The sequence below is a fragment of the Periophthalmus magnuspinnatus genome, chromosome 9, assembly GCF_009829125.3.
Source record: "Periophthalmus magnuspinnatus isolate fPerMag1 chromosome 9, fPerMag1.2.pri, whole genome shotgun sequence".
In the NCBI taxonomy this organism is placed as follows: Eukaryota; Metazoa; Chordata; class Actinopteri; order Gobiiformes; family Gobiidae; genus Periophthalmus; species Periophthalmus magnuspinnatus.
This window is the reverse complement of record NC_047134.1, coordinates 16,616,054-16,634,543: the sequence shown is the minus strand read 5'-3', so window position 1 is coordinate 16,634,543 and position 18,490 is coordinate 16,616,054. Positions and strand designations below refer to the sequence as shown.

Here is an 18,490-nt window from a genome sequence, read left to right as displayed (position 1 = left end):
ACACACAATAGCAACACAACATCAATAGTCTGGGAAAGTAACCAAGGAATCAAAGTACCAAAAGATTTATTTACAAAGGATTAAAATATGATAATCAAATAGCCACAGATCCTTCACAGCAATCGGGCACCTTTCTCCACAAGGACAGGGCATGCAGCTTTTATCTATGTGAGGTACAACAAAATATCAATAGATTTATATAAAATATGACACACACAAATAAACAAATGACACAATGACTTTTCTGCAAAAGTAATAGAAAAGAAGGAAAGATTTCACATCACATAATAAATAAATACAATTTTAGTCAAAAACTCATTATTTATGGCTCGCTAGAGCAGCAGATGGTCTTTGCAAAGCAATCTTCTTCTTTGAAATAGATATTGAGCCAAAATATAGAGTTAATGAGAAGCTTCCTATCACATTCACTGTGGATATTATGTTTTTGACAGTGCTGTTTTTCTAAGCAACATTTAAAAAAAACAAAAAACAAAAAAAAACAACTTGATGATTCTTAAAAAATTGTATATTCTTAGATGTTGGACTCTCTATGAACAAAATGGAATGAACTGAGCACAAAAGTCAGCCTGTTTACGGTGCATACACATAGACACACAACATATTCAAAAGTTTGTTAAAAGGCACAGTACCTCGATTCTGTTTGTCTGTACATTTACTAAACTATTCTCACTTTATTCATTGAATGTAAAGTCCTTCAGTGACAAAATTTACTCTATTAGACCTATACTGCAGAGAGATCAATACGATTGGCTGAATTGTCGCTTTTGTCCCATGTGTTCATTTTAGTGGGAATGACACCGTCTTTGTTTCCATTGATCTAAAAATAAAGAAAAGGCAAAAAGGTATTCTAAGTGTTCATAAGTTAAGTATGGGACATGTTAAAAAAAGTTTAAAAACGTACAATATCGGAGTGAAAAGGTTTCACATTGATGTTACGAATTGAACTGCTGGTTAGTGACCACACTTTGGTTTTGTGCTTGAATGCTGCTCTGACCTGTAAAATAGAACCTTTGTATAGCTTAATTAAATTACACCATAAATCATTTTACACATAAAAAAATTAAAAGAAACATACCTCAGAGTTAAGAAGACAGTGGAACAAAAACACAAAAAATCCCTGCAGAAAATATGAATAAACATATTTAGATTAATGGTTTCTTGTCTGGTTGATTGGAGCCTGATTGTGTTGTCACTTACCTGCAATGAGTTAAATATAGCAAAGACGTATAGGAAGACTAAAGAGTGTGTATTGATAGCAAGCACACCAAAGATCCAAGAAATCCCCAGAATAGGCAAGAGTACAGCCACTGCTTTTGCTGTCAGCCTTGCACCAAAGAAAAACAGTTTGGTAATGTTGACTTTGTTCAAGAGTTATTCATCAGTGAGTACTTTTTAACTGATGAACTCACTTGACTGAATTAGCGTCTCCATGAACTTTATAATTCTCTCCACTGATGCGAGATATGATCCTTGTCACAGAAACCAAAATGCCAATGTTCACCTGAAAGAAAAATACAACAAGGTTTAGCTTATTAAATTAAATTGTGGACTGTGAAAACCTGACAAATCTGATGTTGGTACTTACCACAATAACAAAGAGCGCTGGTGCGACAAATGCCCAAATGGCACCGTTCTTCAGTGATAACCAACAGCTATGAAAAAAGAGAAGACACGGAAATTGCACATCAATCAGTATAAAAGGTACAACCCCAAATCACTGTGAATCAAGAGGCAGTAAACAAGTGGCTGTAAAAGACAGCTGGGTAAATATGGGCTCGAGGCAAATATCAAATGAGACCTTATCACTGAGGTGTATTACAACTTGCAGTCAAATGTATGAATAAATTATAAACTGTCTGAAACTGAAAATAAAAGGTAAAATAACAAAATATACAAAGTTTATTCAAATACGAACTGACAAAGTTTGCTTTGTTTTATCTGTATGTTTAAATTCAAGACATTTTTTTTTCTTTTTTTTCTGTCCTTGAAATATTACATCATTCAAAGTATGTTAAAAGCTTTGAGTGACACCAAGCCAGGATTTCAATTTCAACCCACAGCTGATGTCACTTTCATGCAATGCCACAGTTTCGCCCAAGACACAGTACATTCCATTACATTTTTCCATTTAATTTTTGTCATACTCACTTATCCACCTCTCCATAACTGTCCAGAGCTGAAGTCATGGACACCATGCAGATCAACAGCGGTGAACCTGATGGCACACATAAAGTCAACACAGATGGTGGAGATAAATTTAGAGAAAATGTCACTGTGCCCAAGTCATTGTTTGCACAGCGGATTGGTTCACTTTCATTGCAACTTTGTCTAGACTACATAAATGCTTATAATGCACTGCTAGAAAGATTTACACAAGATTTATGTGTTTATATTATCTGCAGCAACAAAAGAAAATATTTGAAGTGCCAATAAATTGTCAAAGCCAATAATGGGAACAATGAATTCTCAGATTATTTATAGTTGGCTACATCAAACATACCAGAAGGTCATAAAAAGCATATCTTTTGTACTAATTGGTTTGACATATGAATGAGAGTGCATTCTCTAAACAGACAAACAGGGCAGAAATATGATCTGTATTTTTTTAAACTGTCAATCAGCTGTGATTCAAAAACATAAACATGAAGAGAATTGTTATAGAGTGACTTGACTCAAAGCAGGTGTAACCGGGTCAATCTTATTTGCTTTAAGTGGATATTTAACCAAGTCATAATAAATGCGGTCAAATGGTCAAGTTAGAGGTTGCTTGAAAAAGGTGATGTGAAAGCAGTGTTTGGACTGGTACCGGGCATGTTTCTCTTGTGTACTCTTAAGGCTTGTGTACTCTCTTGTCTCACTTAGGGCAGCACAATAAATCACAATAGAGTTGAAATTGCAATTTGTGTAGGTACAAATATCAAATCACAAAGGCTGCATATATAATAGAATATCCTCTGTACTGTAAAGACCAAAATGTCTTGTCTTTTTATAGGACAATCTTGTAGTTTAGACCTCTACAAACATGTTCTTGAGATTCTAGTAATAGTTTAGGAGTTTATATTTCAGTCTTTTCTCAAATTCTGCAGCCCTACTTTAACTGTGCAAAGATGGGAGACTAAATTGCCTAAATTGTGCACATTTATTTATTTTTTTTTAAATGAAAGTGTTTTTTAATCTGCTTGTCCTCAGAAAACCAAAACAAAAAAAACAACTTTTATTCCCAGGAGCCATACCCCAGCCAATGCCGTAGTAATAGAAGTGTTTGCTTCCCTCAGAGCCAAAGACTTTGACGACCATACTGTAAAGATGGAGGCCCTCCACCAGCATCCAGGCAAAAGCACTCAGGAAGAAGAAGTGAAGCAGCACAGCCATGACTTTACAAGACAGCTATAGAGATAGAGAAAAAGAGGAATTTTCATATAATGTCTGCAGAAATAGGATTAGCTTTGCATTGAGAAAGTACACTGGTAATACTTACAGTGCCTGGATCAAACCGAGCACTGATGAGTAGAAGGATTTCAGCCACCAAAATGGCAAAGGACAGATTTGCATGGATGTGGTAGCGCTGATTACGGATGGTGCTTACTGAACTAAAAACGAAAAACAAAACACTGCTTATTAACTTAATTATCTTATTAAACAAAAAATATGATCAGTATACTTACGAGAGGACTGCAAAAGTGACCAAAGTGATGGCAAGGCAGAAGATGGATATTGAGCAGCCAACATAACCAATGGTAGAGAGTGCCACCCGGTGGCCAGTGGTGAGCTTTGTGTCAGGACAATAAAACAAAACACAGAAAATCACAAACAAATTATGATCTTTATAACATGTGGCATAACATTTAGTGTTGCTAATAATTAAATAAATCAGTCAAAGCAACTTATTCATGTCTTACTTATGTTCTTATGTTTTAATACAATTTGTCACTCCCTTTGTCTTTGTTTAATTTAGGGCTGAACAGTGTGGCTTGTATTGATCGATTGCTATTTCAAATTGATTTTATTTATTATTATATAAAAACAAAATTAAAAAAAAGTGGCTACATATGGTTTCCAACTGAAATTGTATAAACGTCAACATTTCATACACAAAAAAGTCACAAAACATTATTCCTCCAAATCACATCCTTTTACAAACAAAAATTTACAAAAATTATGACATTCATATATTACAGTCAATAATAGAAATTTTGTTGTTTTAGTAGTTTTTCAGATATTTCAAGTGTTTGGCAGATATTCTCCGCTGCCCATGCTCGTATGTGCCTTGTCATTATGAGGCCAGGAGTCTGAGGTCCAGAATAGTGCTCTGTGGGATGCTGCAGCTGTGGTGTACGGCAGCCCACTAAGTAGAGAGTGGCTGAGGCAAAGTATAGCATCAAATAAACTGGTGTTCCTAAAATACATCCATGGCCCTCTTCACTGTGGTCAAAACTTGTCTTGTCTATTTAAAGACAACATCAGGGACAGAGTTTAAAATTTTGAAAACATTTTAGATTTTAAAGACTTTAGCCCAAATGTTACAAAGTGCATTTCAAGTGGTTTGGGGGACAGACCTTTGCAATAACACCAAACAGCCATGGCTGTCCACATGCCCGCATGTAAAGTAACTGGTAAAATACTGACCAAATATAAATGTACTGACATATCTGACCAAAGCAAAGTCAAAAGAGGGAGGACTGGTTTATCAGAATCTGTGTGCCAAACCACAATTTCCTGGCAAATTACGGTATAACAAATTTACTTTACTTTACTTTAATTTAATTTACTTTACTTCTTTAACGCAGTTATACAAGTTCCTTTGAATCTATTCATTAAACCACCTTTAACTGAAAGCTCTTTTAGCCTAATAACCAAAAAAACTAAACAATTAATATGCTAAGTCCTGCACTGGTTGGCATATTCACCAACTTTCCATCACTGGTATTTCTTCAGGTTTGGGACGGGTTACCTCTGAGTCATCTTTTGAGGCTTTCTTCAGTGATTTTTATTCATGTAGTTATTCCAAACTGTTATCAAAATGAAAATGCCCGTAGCTTGTCTCACCTCTATTGGTACGACTTGCATGAGAATGGCAAAGTTGGTGAGGTGGTTGCACAGACATACAGAATACGACATGTTTCCCTCTGAGCGGACACAACCTTCATTGGACCATACTCCTTCTTTTGAGCTGAAAAATGTAAAATATAAAATGCAACACAATTTGTCACACTTGAAGAGCTAGAGTTAATGGGGGGTTGAGCCCTCTGAGCCCAAATATAATGCATTCCCATTTGAATAATACAATTTATGCTTCTTAATAGTGTTTTGGCAAATTTTACTTATTTAAAGGGATTTTGAAGAGACTATATTTTGTACCAACAGATGTTTCTGATTTAAAAGGAAATACACCTATCCAACTCAAGTAGTGTTATTGCTCCCATGTTGAACAATCCAAGCACAGCATATGCTTGAAAAACATCACTTAAGATAAAAACAGCTTTGTGTAAATTATGACTCACCTATAGTCCAGGAAGGCACAGTAGAGGAAGATTTTATTGCTCTGGTTTAAGACTTGATCCTGTTGCTCCTTTGTCTGAGAAGAAAAATAAAATTGATGTAATCCAATCTTTGAAATGATGTGATGTAGGAAAACATTTGCTTGGCCAGTCACGGTTAAATGGAGCCTATTAAAACTCTTTGCTTTGTTGTAATAAAACAGAATAAAATCGGTAGAGGAAGAGTGATGACATGCCGAAATTGAGGCCTTTCCTTCTTTCAATATGTTAGGAATGGATCACAGAATTGGGTTGTATACATTTACATGATCTAAAGGGACACAACTTGTTTATTTTAAGTGAAACAAAATCTAAAGCAATTATGTCTTACGTATATACTGCATGCTTTCTTTAATGGCCTGTGCCTTTCCTTCCTTCCATATGCTAGAGAGATTCAAACATTTGGATACAAACTTTGGCTCTTGGGGGACACAGCATTTTATTTAGATAATGGAATATAACTTTAACTATTACTAAGCAACGCTGTCAGCAGTCTTCAAGTATCTTATTTGATCATGTCAGTCTTTCCATGTCATTCCTGCATATACGGTTTGGACTCTCATGAGACAGTGAGCTAATGGCTAAAGTACAAGAATGCAGTAATTAGGGTTTGGCTCTGCATTAGATTCGGACCACTACCCTCCTTTTTCTTCAATCGCTCCTCTGAAAAAGCTTTAATTGCCAGCCTGGGTGTGCACAGAAAACTACACACCTCTTAGGCTTACTCCCCCTCCAGCATCGACTCCTCAGACTGGATAAGTGCATGAATTGTCTGCACGATTTCCTCCTGGAAAAAGTGAGTGAAGCTGACAGTCGAGCTGTCCTGGCTATAGGCTCCGATTACAAAGGAAACGCATGCTCTCATTCTGTCTGATGCAAGTGCTCAAGCCATCATGTACTCCAATCTCCAGTCATTAAAGTGAATGAACTAGTAGCTTTGGTAGTGGTGCTGAAAACCAGATGGTAAAATAAACAGATAAAGAAGCATTTCTAAAATTCTAAAATACATACATAACAAGTTTACACAGGCGCGTTTTTTTCCCCCTTATATTAAAAAATGTGAGGTGTATTTTGCTAAATTAGCATAAAATACACTGACTGCTCCTTCCTCTTTATTCACACTTCCCATATTTTTTCAAATGCAGCAATGCCCAGCATACTTTCCTTCCACATTTTAGTGTAGGGGTATTAGGTTCCTTTCACAATCTCAAAATTACCCCAGCACATGTCACCAGTCAAGTACTTATAACTATGAATACTGGTTTGCTCAGATAAGACACTAGCTCCTTGTCCCCCAGCAGACACAGCCTGGGTATCTTGGATAGGTCACATAGTAGTCAGTCCTGCATGTATTTATTTATTTATTTATATATTTATTTAAGACATTTGAATGCTGATTACTATAATTTATAGGCTTGTGGATGTGAATGCTGTTCCTTGTGACAAATACAATTTCCATTTAACAATTTGTTTGTTTAAGATAATTGATGAGCAATTGAAAAGATGATTTCTATTTACACATAAAACTTATTGAACTGAGATGACCTGACTACAGCTTTATGTAGTTTGGTCCTTTCACAATGACATGAACAAACGGGATTGAAGCCACATTTGAGGACACTGTGAATGTGGCCACAAAGAGAAGCTGAAACCAGCCCAGGACCATGAACTAATGTATCTTTCTCATGTGGGCCTCAGTAACTTACATTTTCCTGTTGGCTGTAAATGAAAACAGATGGCAAATCGAGTCAATGGTGAAAGGGAAAATTCACACACACTGCAGCCTTACAATGTCACCGGTAATGTCTCTGTGAAGAAAACTAATCACCTACATTAAGCCCTAAACATGGCCCTGTGATAGGGACCAGATCCAAGCTGTTACATACATTGACACCAGGCATGTAAGCAATGCCGGTACCAAACTTCCTTATAACTGCATTTGCAATCCAGTAGTGTTGAAATACATTTTGGCTCAGCACTCTTTGTTGTTCCTCGAGGCCTTTGTAACAACTATTATCCAAATCTGCAATTGCAACTCCAGATTTTTATTAGCAACAGAAGGACCGAACAGCATCCACAACCTTTGAAATACTTCTAAAGCTTATAAAGAACTATGTAAGACAGCAAGGCATCATTAATATCTTGTGATGGGTGAGTGATGTAGAGCGACAGCATAGGAGTGGAGACTACATATAAGATGGTAAATTTCAGATAGCAAAAGTGTTTCTTTGTTTGGGACCCTAAAAGCCACACTACCTACAGCTGTGGAGGTTTACAAAGTCTGAAAACAATGAAGCTTTTTGTACAGTAACTCTTTGGAGAATAATTACGTATTTTCCTCAGAGAAGTCATATTTGTGGCATAGTATGAACCAATAGGATTTGTAGAGACCATTATTGGGGAGATTGTTCATGCTAAACATGCTCATGAATAATTAAAACAAGAAATATTTAGCTCTTTAACAATACATCAACTTACATCTATTATGTTAATAATTCTAATATTATTTCTGTTTGATGGTGCAGAATGTAAAGAGGGTCTACCACATCCTTGTATTTATACAGATGTTACAGCTATGCCTTGAAAGTTCCACAGTTACACTTATCTGTTTTGCACTTACAGGTGTTTTTGTTGCATTTAACATAACACTGAAAAACATGTATTCTTACAGTGAGCCACGTGCTTAAGACAAACATGTTTAATGCTGTGCTGAGGACATTCAATATAATAACATTTCCATGGAGACAAGTATGTGGCAGGCGATCCTGTAGAAAAATTATACGGTGCACTTTTAAATAACATTCTTAAAGTGAAGTTAACTGATGTGTACATTCAACCTGCACAGACCAAATTAGCTTCCACGGCATCACCCTCCTCCTGTTATGTGATAGGGACTTATACAAGAGCAATATGTTTAGCATTATGGGGAGGGTAGCTGATAGCTTTTTGATGGTTTCTAGGGCTAAACAGAGCAACATTTGTCTTCACGGCTCATGTATGAGGTACGCTGGCTGGCTCATTCTGGTAAATCTAGGGATCTTAACCAAACCAAATATCTTCCTTCAGCTGTTTAATGACCATTTTGGAACAAATAAAGGGGGAAAGTAAACATGAACATGCGTCACAACTGAAGAAATCTCACTACATTTCTCTGTGCAGTGTCTGTCAGGGTTAGACCTCACAAAAGTGGTAGAGTTGGCTAGTGCCCTATTGTGGTTCAGCTACACTAAACACAAGATTTCTCAAGATCTTAAATGGCAGCTAGATGTTGGAAAATGTGTAAATTGAGATGAAACCCAGGACCCAACACTCATTTTGACAATAAAACAACCACATTACAATTAACACAACTGACTGTTTTTGTTGGAGAGGTCTGAATGAAGAAGGTGGGGCTTTGTTTAGGTAATGACAACAACAAGCTATTTCAGCAGAAGTAGTGGACCTGTTGTGCAATGGTTCAGAAGTGACCAGGCCTAGACCCCAATGCACGGTGAATTATGGAGGTAAATTATTTTTGTGGAAGTGAGAGACAAATATATCTATAACAAGTCCCGGGACTGCTTAACTTAGGTATCATAGAATTGACTAAAACAATTTAGTCAAAACGTTTCTCTACTGCCCTGGCAGGACTGGAGTTGACTTGATTTGCAACCAAGTCAAATACAATTTATGCACTACACAGAAATACAAGTTCAATTGAGTTTATTTCTGTTATAAAAATTGAATCAATAACAGAACAATGCCAAATCGAACATGCGGCCTACTGGGTAACTTTTAATGTTTTATGATAACACTTAGAAGTTTAATTAGCAATAGTAGTACTATTGTGTTTAGGTAAAAATGGGAGTCACAGGAATAGAAATCAGTGTAAATATTACTACTGCAGAACAAGTACAAGTCAAGATCAATAGGCCTATTGCAGTGATGGTAGTAGTAAATACCAAGAAATAATTTACGCTTTACTTTTTTGAAAATTAAAAAAAACATGTTTGTGTGTATTTAAATTCTACATTAATTGAGCTGAATAATAATAACTTGGTAGTGATGTAGCGAATGATCCACAATAATAATACTGTTGCACAGAATAAAAAAGGGCCAACGTAGATTTTAAAAAGTTACATAAACCTCTGTTAAATTTAGAAAAGAGAGGAAATGCTTCACTGCTATGTCTGGGGTAGGTACAATAGCAGACAGTATAACATTACTCAATTCTCAAACTTATAAAATCATACTTAAATCCCCTTTTGGGTCACACGTTTTGAACACCAAAGTGACCAAGCGAGGTGCCCCTGACAGAGTCCAGGCCTACATGTCTTTTCAATCAGACTTGGGCCTTACTGTACGACATGTGGAGCAATAATACAAGCCTCGAGTGAGGTCATGGCGTCAGGGGAGCAGTCATAAGAGGTGCAGCTGTGGTCGACTCTGTCCTGGAGGTAGACACTCAAAACAATGGGACGACCACCGCTACACATTAGTTGGTTTTGATGAAGGTGAGTGGTTATGGTTAATATGATTTTGTAAACATGTAATGGGGTAATAATTTGTTTTGTTCATGAAGGCTGCAAAAGTTTGGGCTCGAAATACGCCAAGTTACTATGTTGTGGTAATTGGATTCAGATCTTAGTTTTTTATGTTTTTTCCCACATGTCACATTAAAACCATGTTTCTGATTTAGGTTAGCAGCACAGATGCAGTTTAAAACCTTTCTTTACTACTTCAGGTACTTGGACAAGCTATTACTTTTAGTTAACTTATGCATAGTTACCTGTTTATCTATTTTATATAATCTCCTAAATATCCTTCATAATTGAACATTGATTCAAGTGGTCAGCAATTTTATTCTATAATAAATAAATAGTACCAGCCCTATAAACCCTGATAACCAGAGGTGGGTATTCAAGAGCAACGTTATGTCAAAATAATATTACTCAAGTAGAACTATAAAGTAGTAGGAGTAAAGAAGTATGGAAAACTAGTACTCACGTGAGAGTAACAGTAACAGAACATGGACATAACATCTGATATATAATTGAAAATGTAACTGGAAGGACAGAACATTAAATAATGCACAAAATCTAGTATTTTCAAATAACAGACACAAAAATGAGAAAAAGTAAATCATATCTGAAGGAGCAGTGCAAGAAACACCAATGTTCAAATAATTTAATATGTTCAGCTTTTGTCAGCTGTAGGTTTATTCTCAGTGGGAAGAGGAACTAAAACTTTTACTCAAGTAAGAGTACTGTTACAAGGCAAAATATATTACTCAGGTAGGAGTAAATGTATGCTGCTAGAAAGGTACTCTGAAAAGTAAAATTTCTTTGAAAAGTTACTGAAGTAAATATAATTGAGTAAATGTAACTGAGTATTTCCCACCTCTGTTGACAAATGAGGTGTATTCTCTAAACCTAAGCAAGGTGTGTTTATATGTCAAAAGCATCATACACCTGCCAGAATTCCCAGGTCCTATTTTTTCCATAGTAACTCAGAACTTGTGAAGTCTATTTACTAAATATTGAAGTAATTATTTGGAGAGCCACTTTCATTTCTTCATGAGTCATTAGCCATTTGAAATAACATTACTTTTCCTTTTGTGCACATCTTGATTACTCATTGTGGCCTAAAATGGGGCCAGTAAAATTTGATCTGCCTGTAGTTGCATATTTATGTTAAACACTTTTCACTCAAGCGTAAGACAAAATATTTTCCAATGGCCCAATACTTAATATCTGTTTAGCTTTAGCAGAAAATGGTGGTCCTGGAGTGGCGATGGGACATGGGTGCTAAATGGGAGGAGTGGTCAAAGATGCAATCCAGATCTTTTTTGGCATTGCTGCTGTCCCATCTGTGATTGATTAGGGTGTTGGCTCTCACTGGCTGCATGTGCGTAGCTGTACGCATGCTGGGTGTGCTGGGGTAGAAAAGCAGAGGAGAGCCTTTGCCCACAACATCTAAACTGGGCGTATGCAGCAAGCTATAAAAAGACTGCCGATGAGAAGTGCTTATTATTGTGGCAAAATGAACTGATAGCTTACTGGCTCTCAAAAACACAACAAAATGATTAAAGCTCAAAGATCACAATGTGCTGTAACTCTAATTCTTACTATATCAATGTATTGCTTTAAAGAGCTCCAACAAGTCTAGACATTTTTGTAAACACAAGCCAGAAACAAAGAGATGTGTCTAGGCCTGACCTTTTCCCTTCCTTCCACCAGATTTCCCCTCATGCCACAAGATACTGCAAAATGTATGGAAACTGGGGATTACTGTAAATACAAAGAATAAAGTGCTATTTGTCCAAAACAACATGTTTTCCTACAATTCATGAACCATAGCTTTCTCTTAAGACTAAATCACTTTCCTACATGTTACACAGGCCCAGCAAACAAAATAATTGAAGGTACTTAATAGTATTGCTTAAATTGTTAGGGGGTAAGTGTATTAGGTAACTCTTTAAAATACGGTACCTCAGTAAAATATTTATAAGCACTAACATTTGTGGATGGCTTAATACTGTTAATAAGCCATTAGCAACATAACATGTGTGTGTGAATAAGCCAAAGAGGATACTATAATTAAAAGACCATTAATAAGATGCTTATTATACTGTTTTCAACAACCAAGTGATTAGTGGGTTATGTTCAACATGCCCTTAACAAACATGCTTAGAATTTGATTATAACAGAAGGGTCTCTATCAACCAATCAGGGTAAGACACTTTCTTCTTTTTCTAACTTATTTCCAACCGAAATGAGTTGACTGGTAAAGTGAAAAAACTAAAGCTAAACAATAGTAAACATATTTAGCACTATCATGTCTTTTCAACAGGTGCTGTTCGTCATCCTGATATAAGACAGGTCTCCGGGTCTTGCACTTGACCTCGTATAAAGTCAAGTAAAGTAAAGTATCGCAATCTTTTTAAAATTTTTACCAGGAAATAATAAACCAGTGAATGCTAAAGTGTTTCCTTTTCTGGTGTACTTCAGATTGCTGTGGTCCTGGAGCTCTTGAGGCAGCAGGCAGTGGGCCTGGTTTCCTCTGCTGTCACTATGGACCACATAACCAGAGCGGTGTTGGAGTGGGGAAAGAGGTCCATCCATGTTCAGTAAATCTTACACTGTTTATTTACCACTATCTGATGGTATAGATCACAAAAAAAAAAATATTTGTTTATGTCTTCAGGCTGTCGGAGATTGAGCTGGATGGTAAAGAGGAAGGAGGAAGTCAAATCTCTTCTGAATTTGGTACGATGTTCAACGTTCTCTAAAGCCAGTAAATCCAGTCCTGTGACAGTCCTGTGCACTAAGGTCAATTTTTCTCTTTGACTCAGTTTTGGGATGATCTAAACCAGCTCAAAATTAGAGATATCGGTAAGTTTTCTGACTCTTTGTCTGAGCAGACAGAGGACTGTCCCTGCTTGCTCCAGCACAGGTACGTGGCATTGGCGGTTGTACCAAAGGTGTCCCACAGCCTGAAGCAGATTGGTTCAGCATACCATCATCTGACCTAAGCATTTCAGCATGACTGACCCAGCATGTCCTCAATAGTGTCACTGAAACTCTGGGGAACATGCTCTAGCGAGTTAACTTTTCAGACTGTATTTAGAACCAAACTGTTCTAAAAATCATGGCGAGGATCAACCACATGTTTTCCCACGAGTAAGTGGAGGAGCATGTGGAGCCCTTCTGCCCCAACCTGACCTCAAGGTGGAAGAGATCTGCACCTCCTGCTCTTCAGGATCCCCCTACTCTTCAGGAGTCCTCTGCTCTTCAGAAGAGTCTGGGAGATCCCTGGACTAGTTAAACTCATGCTCCAGTAGAGCTCCCTATCCCTATTCATTGTCTATAACAGGGGTGTCAAACTCAAATTCACAGAGCTACAAAATTAAAAACTGTGACCAAATCGCAGGCCAAACTAAACATTGAAAAATTTCAACAACATTTGGATGTTTTTCAGAATGGGGTTGAATTAAATTTGAGTGAGGCGACAGGTAGCAGATGCTAATAAGTGTCATCAGAAGTGGCGGGGGCCGGCGTGCAAAGCATTCAGGGATTCGTAGTATTAGAGGTGCATGAGCTATATTGGCATGGTGGCCGGTGGGCCAGCTCTAATACATATTTCATATGATCTCACGGGCCAAATATAATTATATTGAGGGCCAAATTTGGCCCGCGGGCCTGACTCTGACATGTCTATTCTATAATTAAATAGCTTGTGCAACATTTTGGTCTCATGTGTTGTCATGGTAAATAAAATATTTTTTAGATCTTGTTTTTGTGAATCGCACACGTTTTTTAGCCAAAAGTGTTTTGATAAAAACTGGAAAAGTACAGCTGTGTATTTTCAAATTAGAGTTAGTTCAATTTCTTGGGCAGTGTCATATTTTTATGTAGATTTTTTTTTCCCCTTGCCAGGCTCTCATTGACCCCATTAAAATCAATTTTTGAGGTGGCACTACTGAGCTGTCTTTCATGATTTTTTTTCTCTTGGTCTTCACTCAAAATTAGAGCCTGGCTTACAATTTGATTTTTGCAACTTCCAATGCTCCGGTCAAGGTTTTAATTTGTCCCTCGGCTACTTTTGATATAAGCTGTGACTTGTTAACAGGCTTGTTTGTTTGAGCTTCATTCACGGTTACAAAAGTAGTATAGATAATAATAAAGGCATTGTAAATTTAACCTCTACTATAAACATATTCTAAGCATATTTATTAAGGGCTTACATAACCCATTAATTGCTTGGTTGTTGAAAATTGTATGATAACCAGCTTATTAATGCTCTTAAAAATGCATTCTCCGTGACTTATTAATGCACACATGTTTTGTTGTTAATGTCTTGTTCACAGTATTAAGCCATCTACAAATGTTAGTTAATGCTTTATAAGTGCTTATAAACAAATAATGCTTATTAACATCTTATAACTAGTTTACTAAGGAATATTATATTATATATTATAATATTATATTTTAATGAGTTACTGTGTATTATTATTTAAAATGAACAACAATAACAAATAAACAAATAAATAAATAAATAAATAAATAAATAAATATATATATATATATATATATATATATATATATATATATATATATATATATATATATATATATATATATATATATATATATATATAATTTTTTTTATTTTTTTGATGCAGATAAAAACATGATATATATATATATATATATATATATATATATATATATATATATATATATATATATATATATATATATATATATATAAAAAAATTTTTATTTTTTTGATGCAGATAAAAACATGACTATCTCCAGAATAACTTCTGGAGAATTGTCACAATTGTTGCTTATTCAAGTTAAATATGTATACAATTATACATATTTTAATAAATATAATATAAAATATGATGTAAAAAAATATATATATAAAATATAAGAAATTTGGAAATTAATGTAAATGATAAATTAAAGCTCCACTGAAGCTAAAAATCTGCAATGTATCAGGAAATTACAGTACAATGTATCAGGAAATTAAGGCAGTCTTGCTACAGTATGTTTAGTCAAAGTTTATACCTGTCACCATGTATGATTTGTCTACAATGTTAAAAGCACTGTAGCACTGAGACATTTTAATAGAGCACAATATCACAACTATCTTCAGTCTTTTTCAGTATGTTGTCAGTTTCAGTGTGATGGGGCACAGACGGGGAGGAGGAGGAACCTTTACATGTATGTAATGTTTAACCACAGACCACCGACTCCTCCCAAACTCCTCTTTCTTCTCTCTGACCGTCTCAAAACCACACTCAGATAGCTGCAATAAATCACAGATGGAGCCAGGGTCTAATCAACACCTCAGGCCAATGGCGTGAGAAAGCTTGTGGGTCTTTAGCTGCCTTGATAAAACTATGCATATCAAACATACAAAGACACGGGTGAGCCAACCAGCTGGGAATGGCCTGACCTCACTGGTTTGATTCATTGACCAAAACTGGGCATTCATCAACAGAACAAGGCCACCAGGACACTAGATCTACAAGTGTGACCTCCATCAATTCATATAACGATATATGTTATTAAGACAGGTGTCCAGATACAGGAATAAATGAGAGAAGTACAGTTCTGTGGAAATCTTTTGTGGGATGTGAAAAAAGCTGGAGCATTTATCCATAGACCAAAGAGTTTGAGGTCAGGAATGAAAACTTTATTTAAAACATTGTTAGGACTGCTGCAAATCAATTCCCTTTGATTATTCTAATTTTAGTCTTCTATTTTTATACATACTTTCCATGTTATGTATATCTGATATAAAAAATGCAGATATACAGTGCAGCTTTATCTGAATCAAAATATCTGACTACTACCACTTCTTCTAGCTTTGTCTTTAGTCAAATTGTTTTTGGGATGACATAATGCATTTTTGGAGCCCGGGTCTGGGCATGTTTACCATTTGAGTACTTTTATGTTGTTTTTTTTTTATTGGCCTATGCATATCATTATGTTAACATTGTGTTGTTGATACAACTTTGTAGGGCATTGAATTATGTTTACTACACCCCCAAGTCACTGTAACCAGGACGTCCTGCCACAAACCGCCATAGGTCTCTTTTAATGAAGTCAACTTGACAGGACAGTTGCAAATCAGCACACAACTGGGGCCAGGAGTGACATTTTTAAACCCGCTCTTGTGCAGACACTAAAAAGCAGCATAAACAATGACAGAAAAGGTCTGCCTCATACTGTACTGCGTGTACTAAACTCCCTGGCTCCATCTGAGAGAGGTGATAAGTGTCCACCAGCTGCCAAAGTCATTAAAATTCCCAAAATAGTCTGTTTTTGACCAACAACAGGTCTATGGAGCAAACCACTACAAACTTCTATGACTTATGCTTGCCCACATAACTGTATGCCAAAAGACTGTACCACTCCTAAATATAAATCATCAAAGTTATGAAGCAAAGTTAAGCGTAACATTTTTGGCATGTGCAACATTACACCATGCTTTATTAAAAATAATCACTGCTTTAATGTGAAAGGAAAAACTCACTGTACTGTGCAAGAAGTGTCACACTTTTAAGAATGGATGTGCTGCATGAAGCTTAAATTACGTTATTGTCTATTTGGGCCATAGAGAAAGGTATATTATAGACTTAAAAGAACCATTGCCATTACAGAGACTTTTATGGAACAAAGAAGTATTCATTAAAGCATATTTGCTGCATTTTACTCAGTACTGTATACGTGAAAACAAAATTGCTGACCTAAAATACCCTGTAATCCCATAATGTTATAAAAATCTCTCCTGTTGCTTTGGCTATTAAAAATACATCAGTTGCAGGCTCCAGCCCAATCATTGGAGCTTTACCTTCTTGTAAGAGCAGGAAAAACAAAAACAAAACTGAAACGCAAGATTTCTGTAAAATAAGAAACAATTGTAAGTGTAACACGACAACATCCCCTCCTTGATTCTGGGAGCTATGATGTCAGAAGGGTAGGGTCACCCATGGCAAACAGGTTGTGGAGGACTAGTCAGTTCAAGAGCAATTCAGAAGCCTTTCATAATGAGTACCACTGCAAGGCCAGACCCAAAGAAGTGACATGGGGCCGTCCTCCCGTGGACCCACGACCAGTGAGAGTATCCGTGAGGGGCCGGTGCAGAGAGATCTGTGCAGTAGTTGAAGGTGGGGCCTCGACAACCGGAGCTCCGGACATGGAGATTGGATCTGGGGACCTGGAATGTCACCTCGCTGAGTGGGAAGGAGCGTGGACTTGTGCGGGAGGTTGAGCATTACCAACTCCATGCACAGCTTGGGCTCTGGAACCCAACACCCTTGAGAGGGACTGAACTCTCCATTTCTCTGGCGTTGCCAGCGGGAAGAGGCGGCGAGCTGGTGTGGGCTTGCTTATTGCCTCACAGCTCAGAAGCCACGTGTTGGAGTTCACCCCGGTGAACGAGAAGGTCGCATCTCTGCTCCTTCGGGTCGGGGACAGGTCTCTCACTGGTGTGTCGGCCTATGGGCCAAACAGCAGTACAGAGTACCTGGCCTTCTTGGAGTCCCTGGGAGGGGTACTAGACAGTGGCCTGGCCGGTAACTCCATTGTTCTACTAGGTGACTTCAACGCCCACGTGGGTAGCGACAGTGAAATGTAGAGGGGCGTGATCGGGAAGAACAGCCCCCCTAATCTGAACCCAAGTGGTGTTTTGTTATTGGACTTCTGTGCTAGCCATAGTTTGTCCATAACAAACACCTTGTTCGAGCACAAGGGTGTCCATCAGTGCATGTGGCACCAGAACAGTCTAGGTTGGAGGTCGATAATCATGTCATGTCATCTGACCTATGGCCACATGTCTTGGACACTCGGGTCAAGAGAGGGACTGAGCTGTCAAACAATTACCACCTGGTGGTGAGTTGGATCTGCTGGCAGAGGAGGAAGCCGGACACACCTGGCAGGCCCAAGCACACTGTGAGGGTCTGTTGGAAACGTCTGGCAGACTCTGTCAGGGGGATCACCAACCCAGATTCTGGGGGAGGCTGGAGACATGGATTCCGAGTGGGCCATATTTTCCACCTCTATTGTCAATGGTGCTGTGGTCGTAAGGGATACCATCAGGCTGAAGGAGTCCTATCGAGCTTTGTTGACTTGTGGCATTGCTGAGGCAGCTGATGAGTACCGGCAGGCCAAGCGTGCCATGGCTCATGTGGTGACAGAGGCAAAAACCCGAGGTTGGGAGGAGTTCGGGAAGGCCATGGAGGAGGACTTTCAGACAGCCTATAAAAGATTCTGGCAAACTGTCCAACGCCTCAGGAGGGGGAAGCAGTGCTTGACCAACACTGTTTACAGGGGGTGGAGAGCTGCTGACCTTGACTGGGGATATTATTGGATGGTGGAAGGAATACTTTGAGGATCTCTTCAGTCCCACTGTCACGTCTTCTGAGGAGGAAGCAG

At 37.5% G+C, this 18,490-nt stretch overlaps 1 protein-coding gene across 2 annotated transcripts in view; it reads right to left on the bottom strand.

Moving 5' to 3' along the window:
* Positions 1–49: 49 nt before the first annotated feature.
* adgrd1 (adhesion G protein-coupled receptor D1) overlaps positions 50–18,490 on the bottom strand; it is a 31,496-nt gene continuing 13,055 nt past the window's right edge. For both annotated transcript variants that reach the window (XM_055224310.1, XM_033973388.2), the window contains 12 exons: positions 5,523–5,596; positions 5,068–5,191; positions 3,687–3,790; positions 3,500–3,611; positions 3,255–3,408; positions 2,170–2,236; positions 1,607–1,673; positions 1,431–1,522; positions 1,219–1,345; positions 1,097–1,138; positions 923–1,015; positions 50–838 (listed from right to left, as the gene is read on the bottom strand). In XM_055224310.1, the coding sequence (XP_055080285.1) occupies positions 743–838; positions 923–1,015; positions 1,097–1,138; positions 1,219–1,345; positions 1,431–1,522; positions 1,607–1,673; positions 2,170–2,236; positions 3,255–3,408; positions 3,500–3,611; positions 3,687–3,790; positions 5,068–5,191; positions 5,523–5,596 (1,152 nt within the window). In that variant the 3' untranslated portion in view covers positions 50–742. The remainder of the gene's footprint in view (positions 839–922; positions 1,016–1,096; positions 1,139–1,218; positions 1,346–1,430; positions 1,523–1,606; positions 1,674–2,169; positions 2,237–3,254; positions 3,409–3,499; positions 3,612–3,686; positions 3,791–5,067; positions 5,192–5,522; positions 5,597–18,490) is intronic.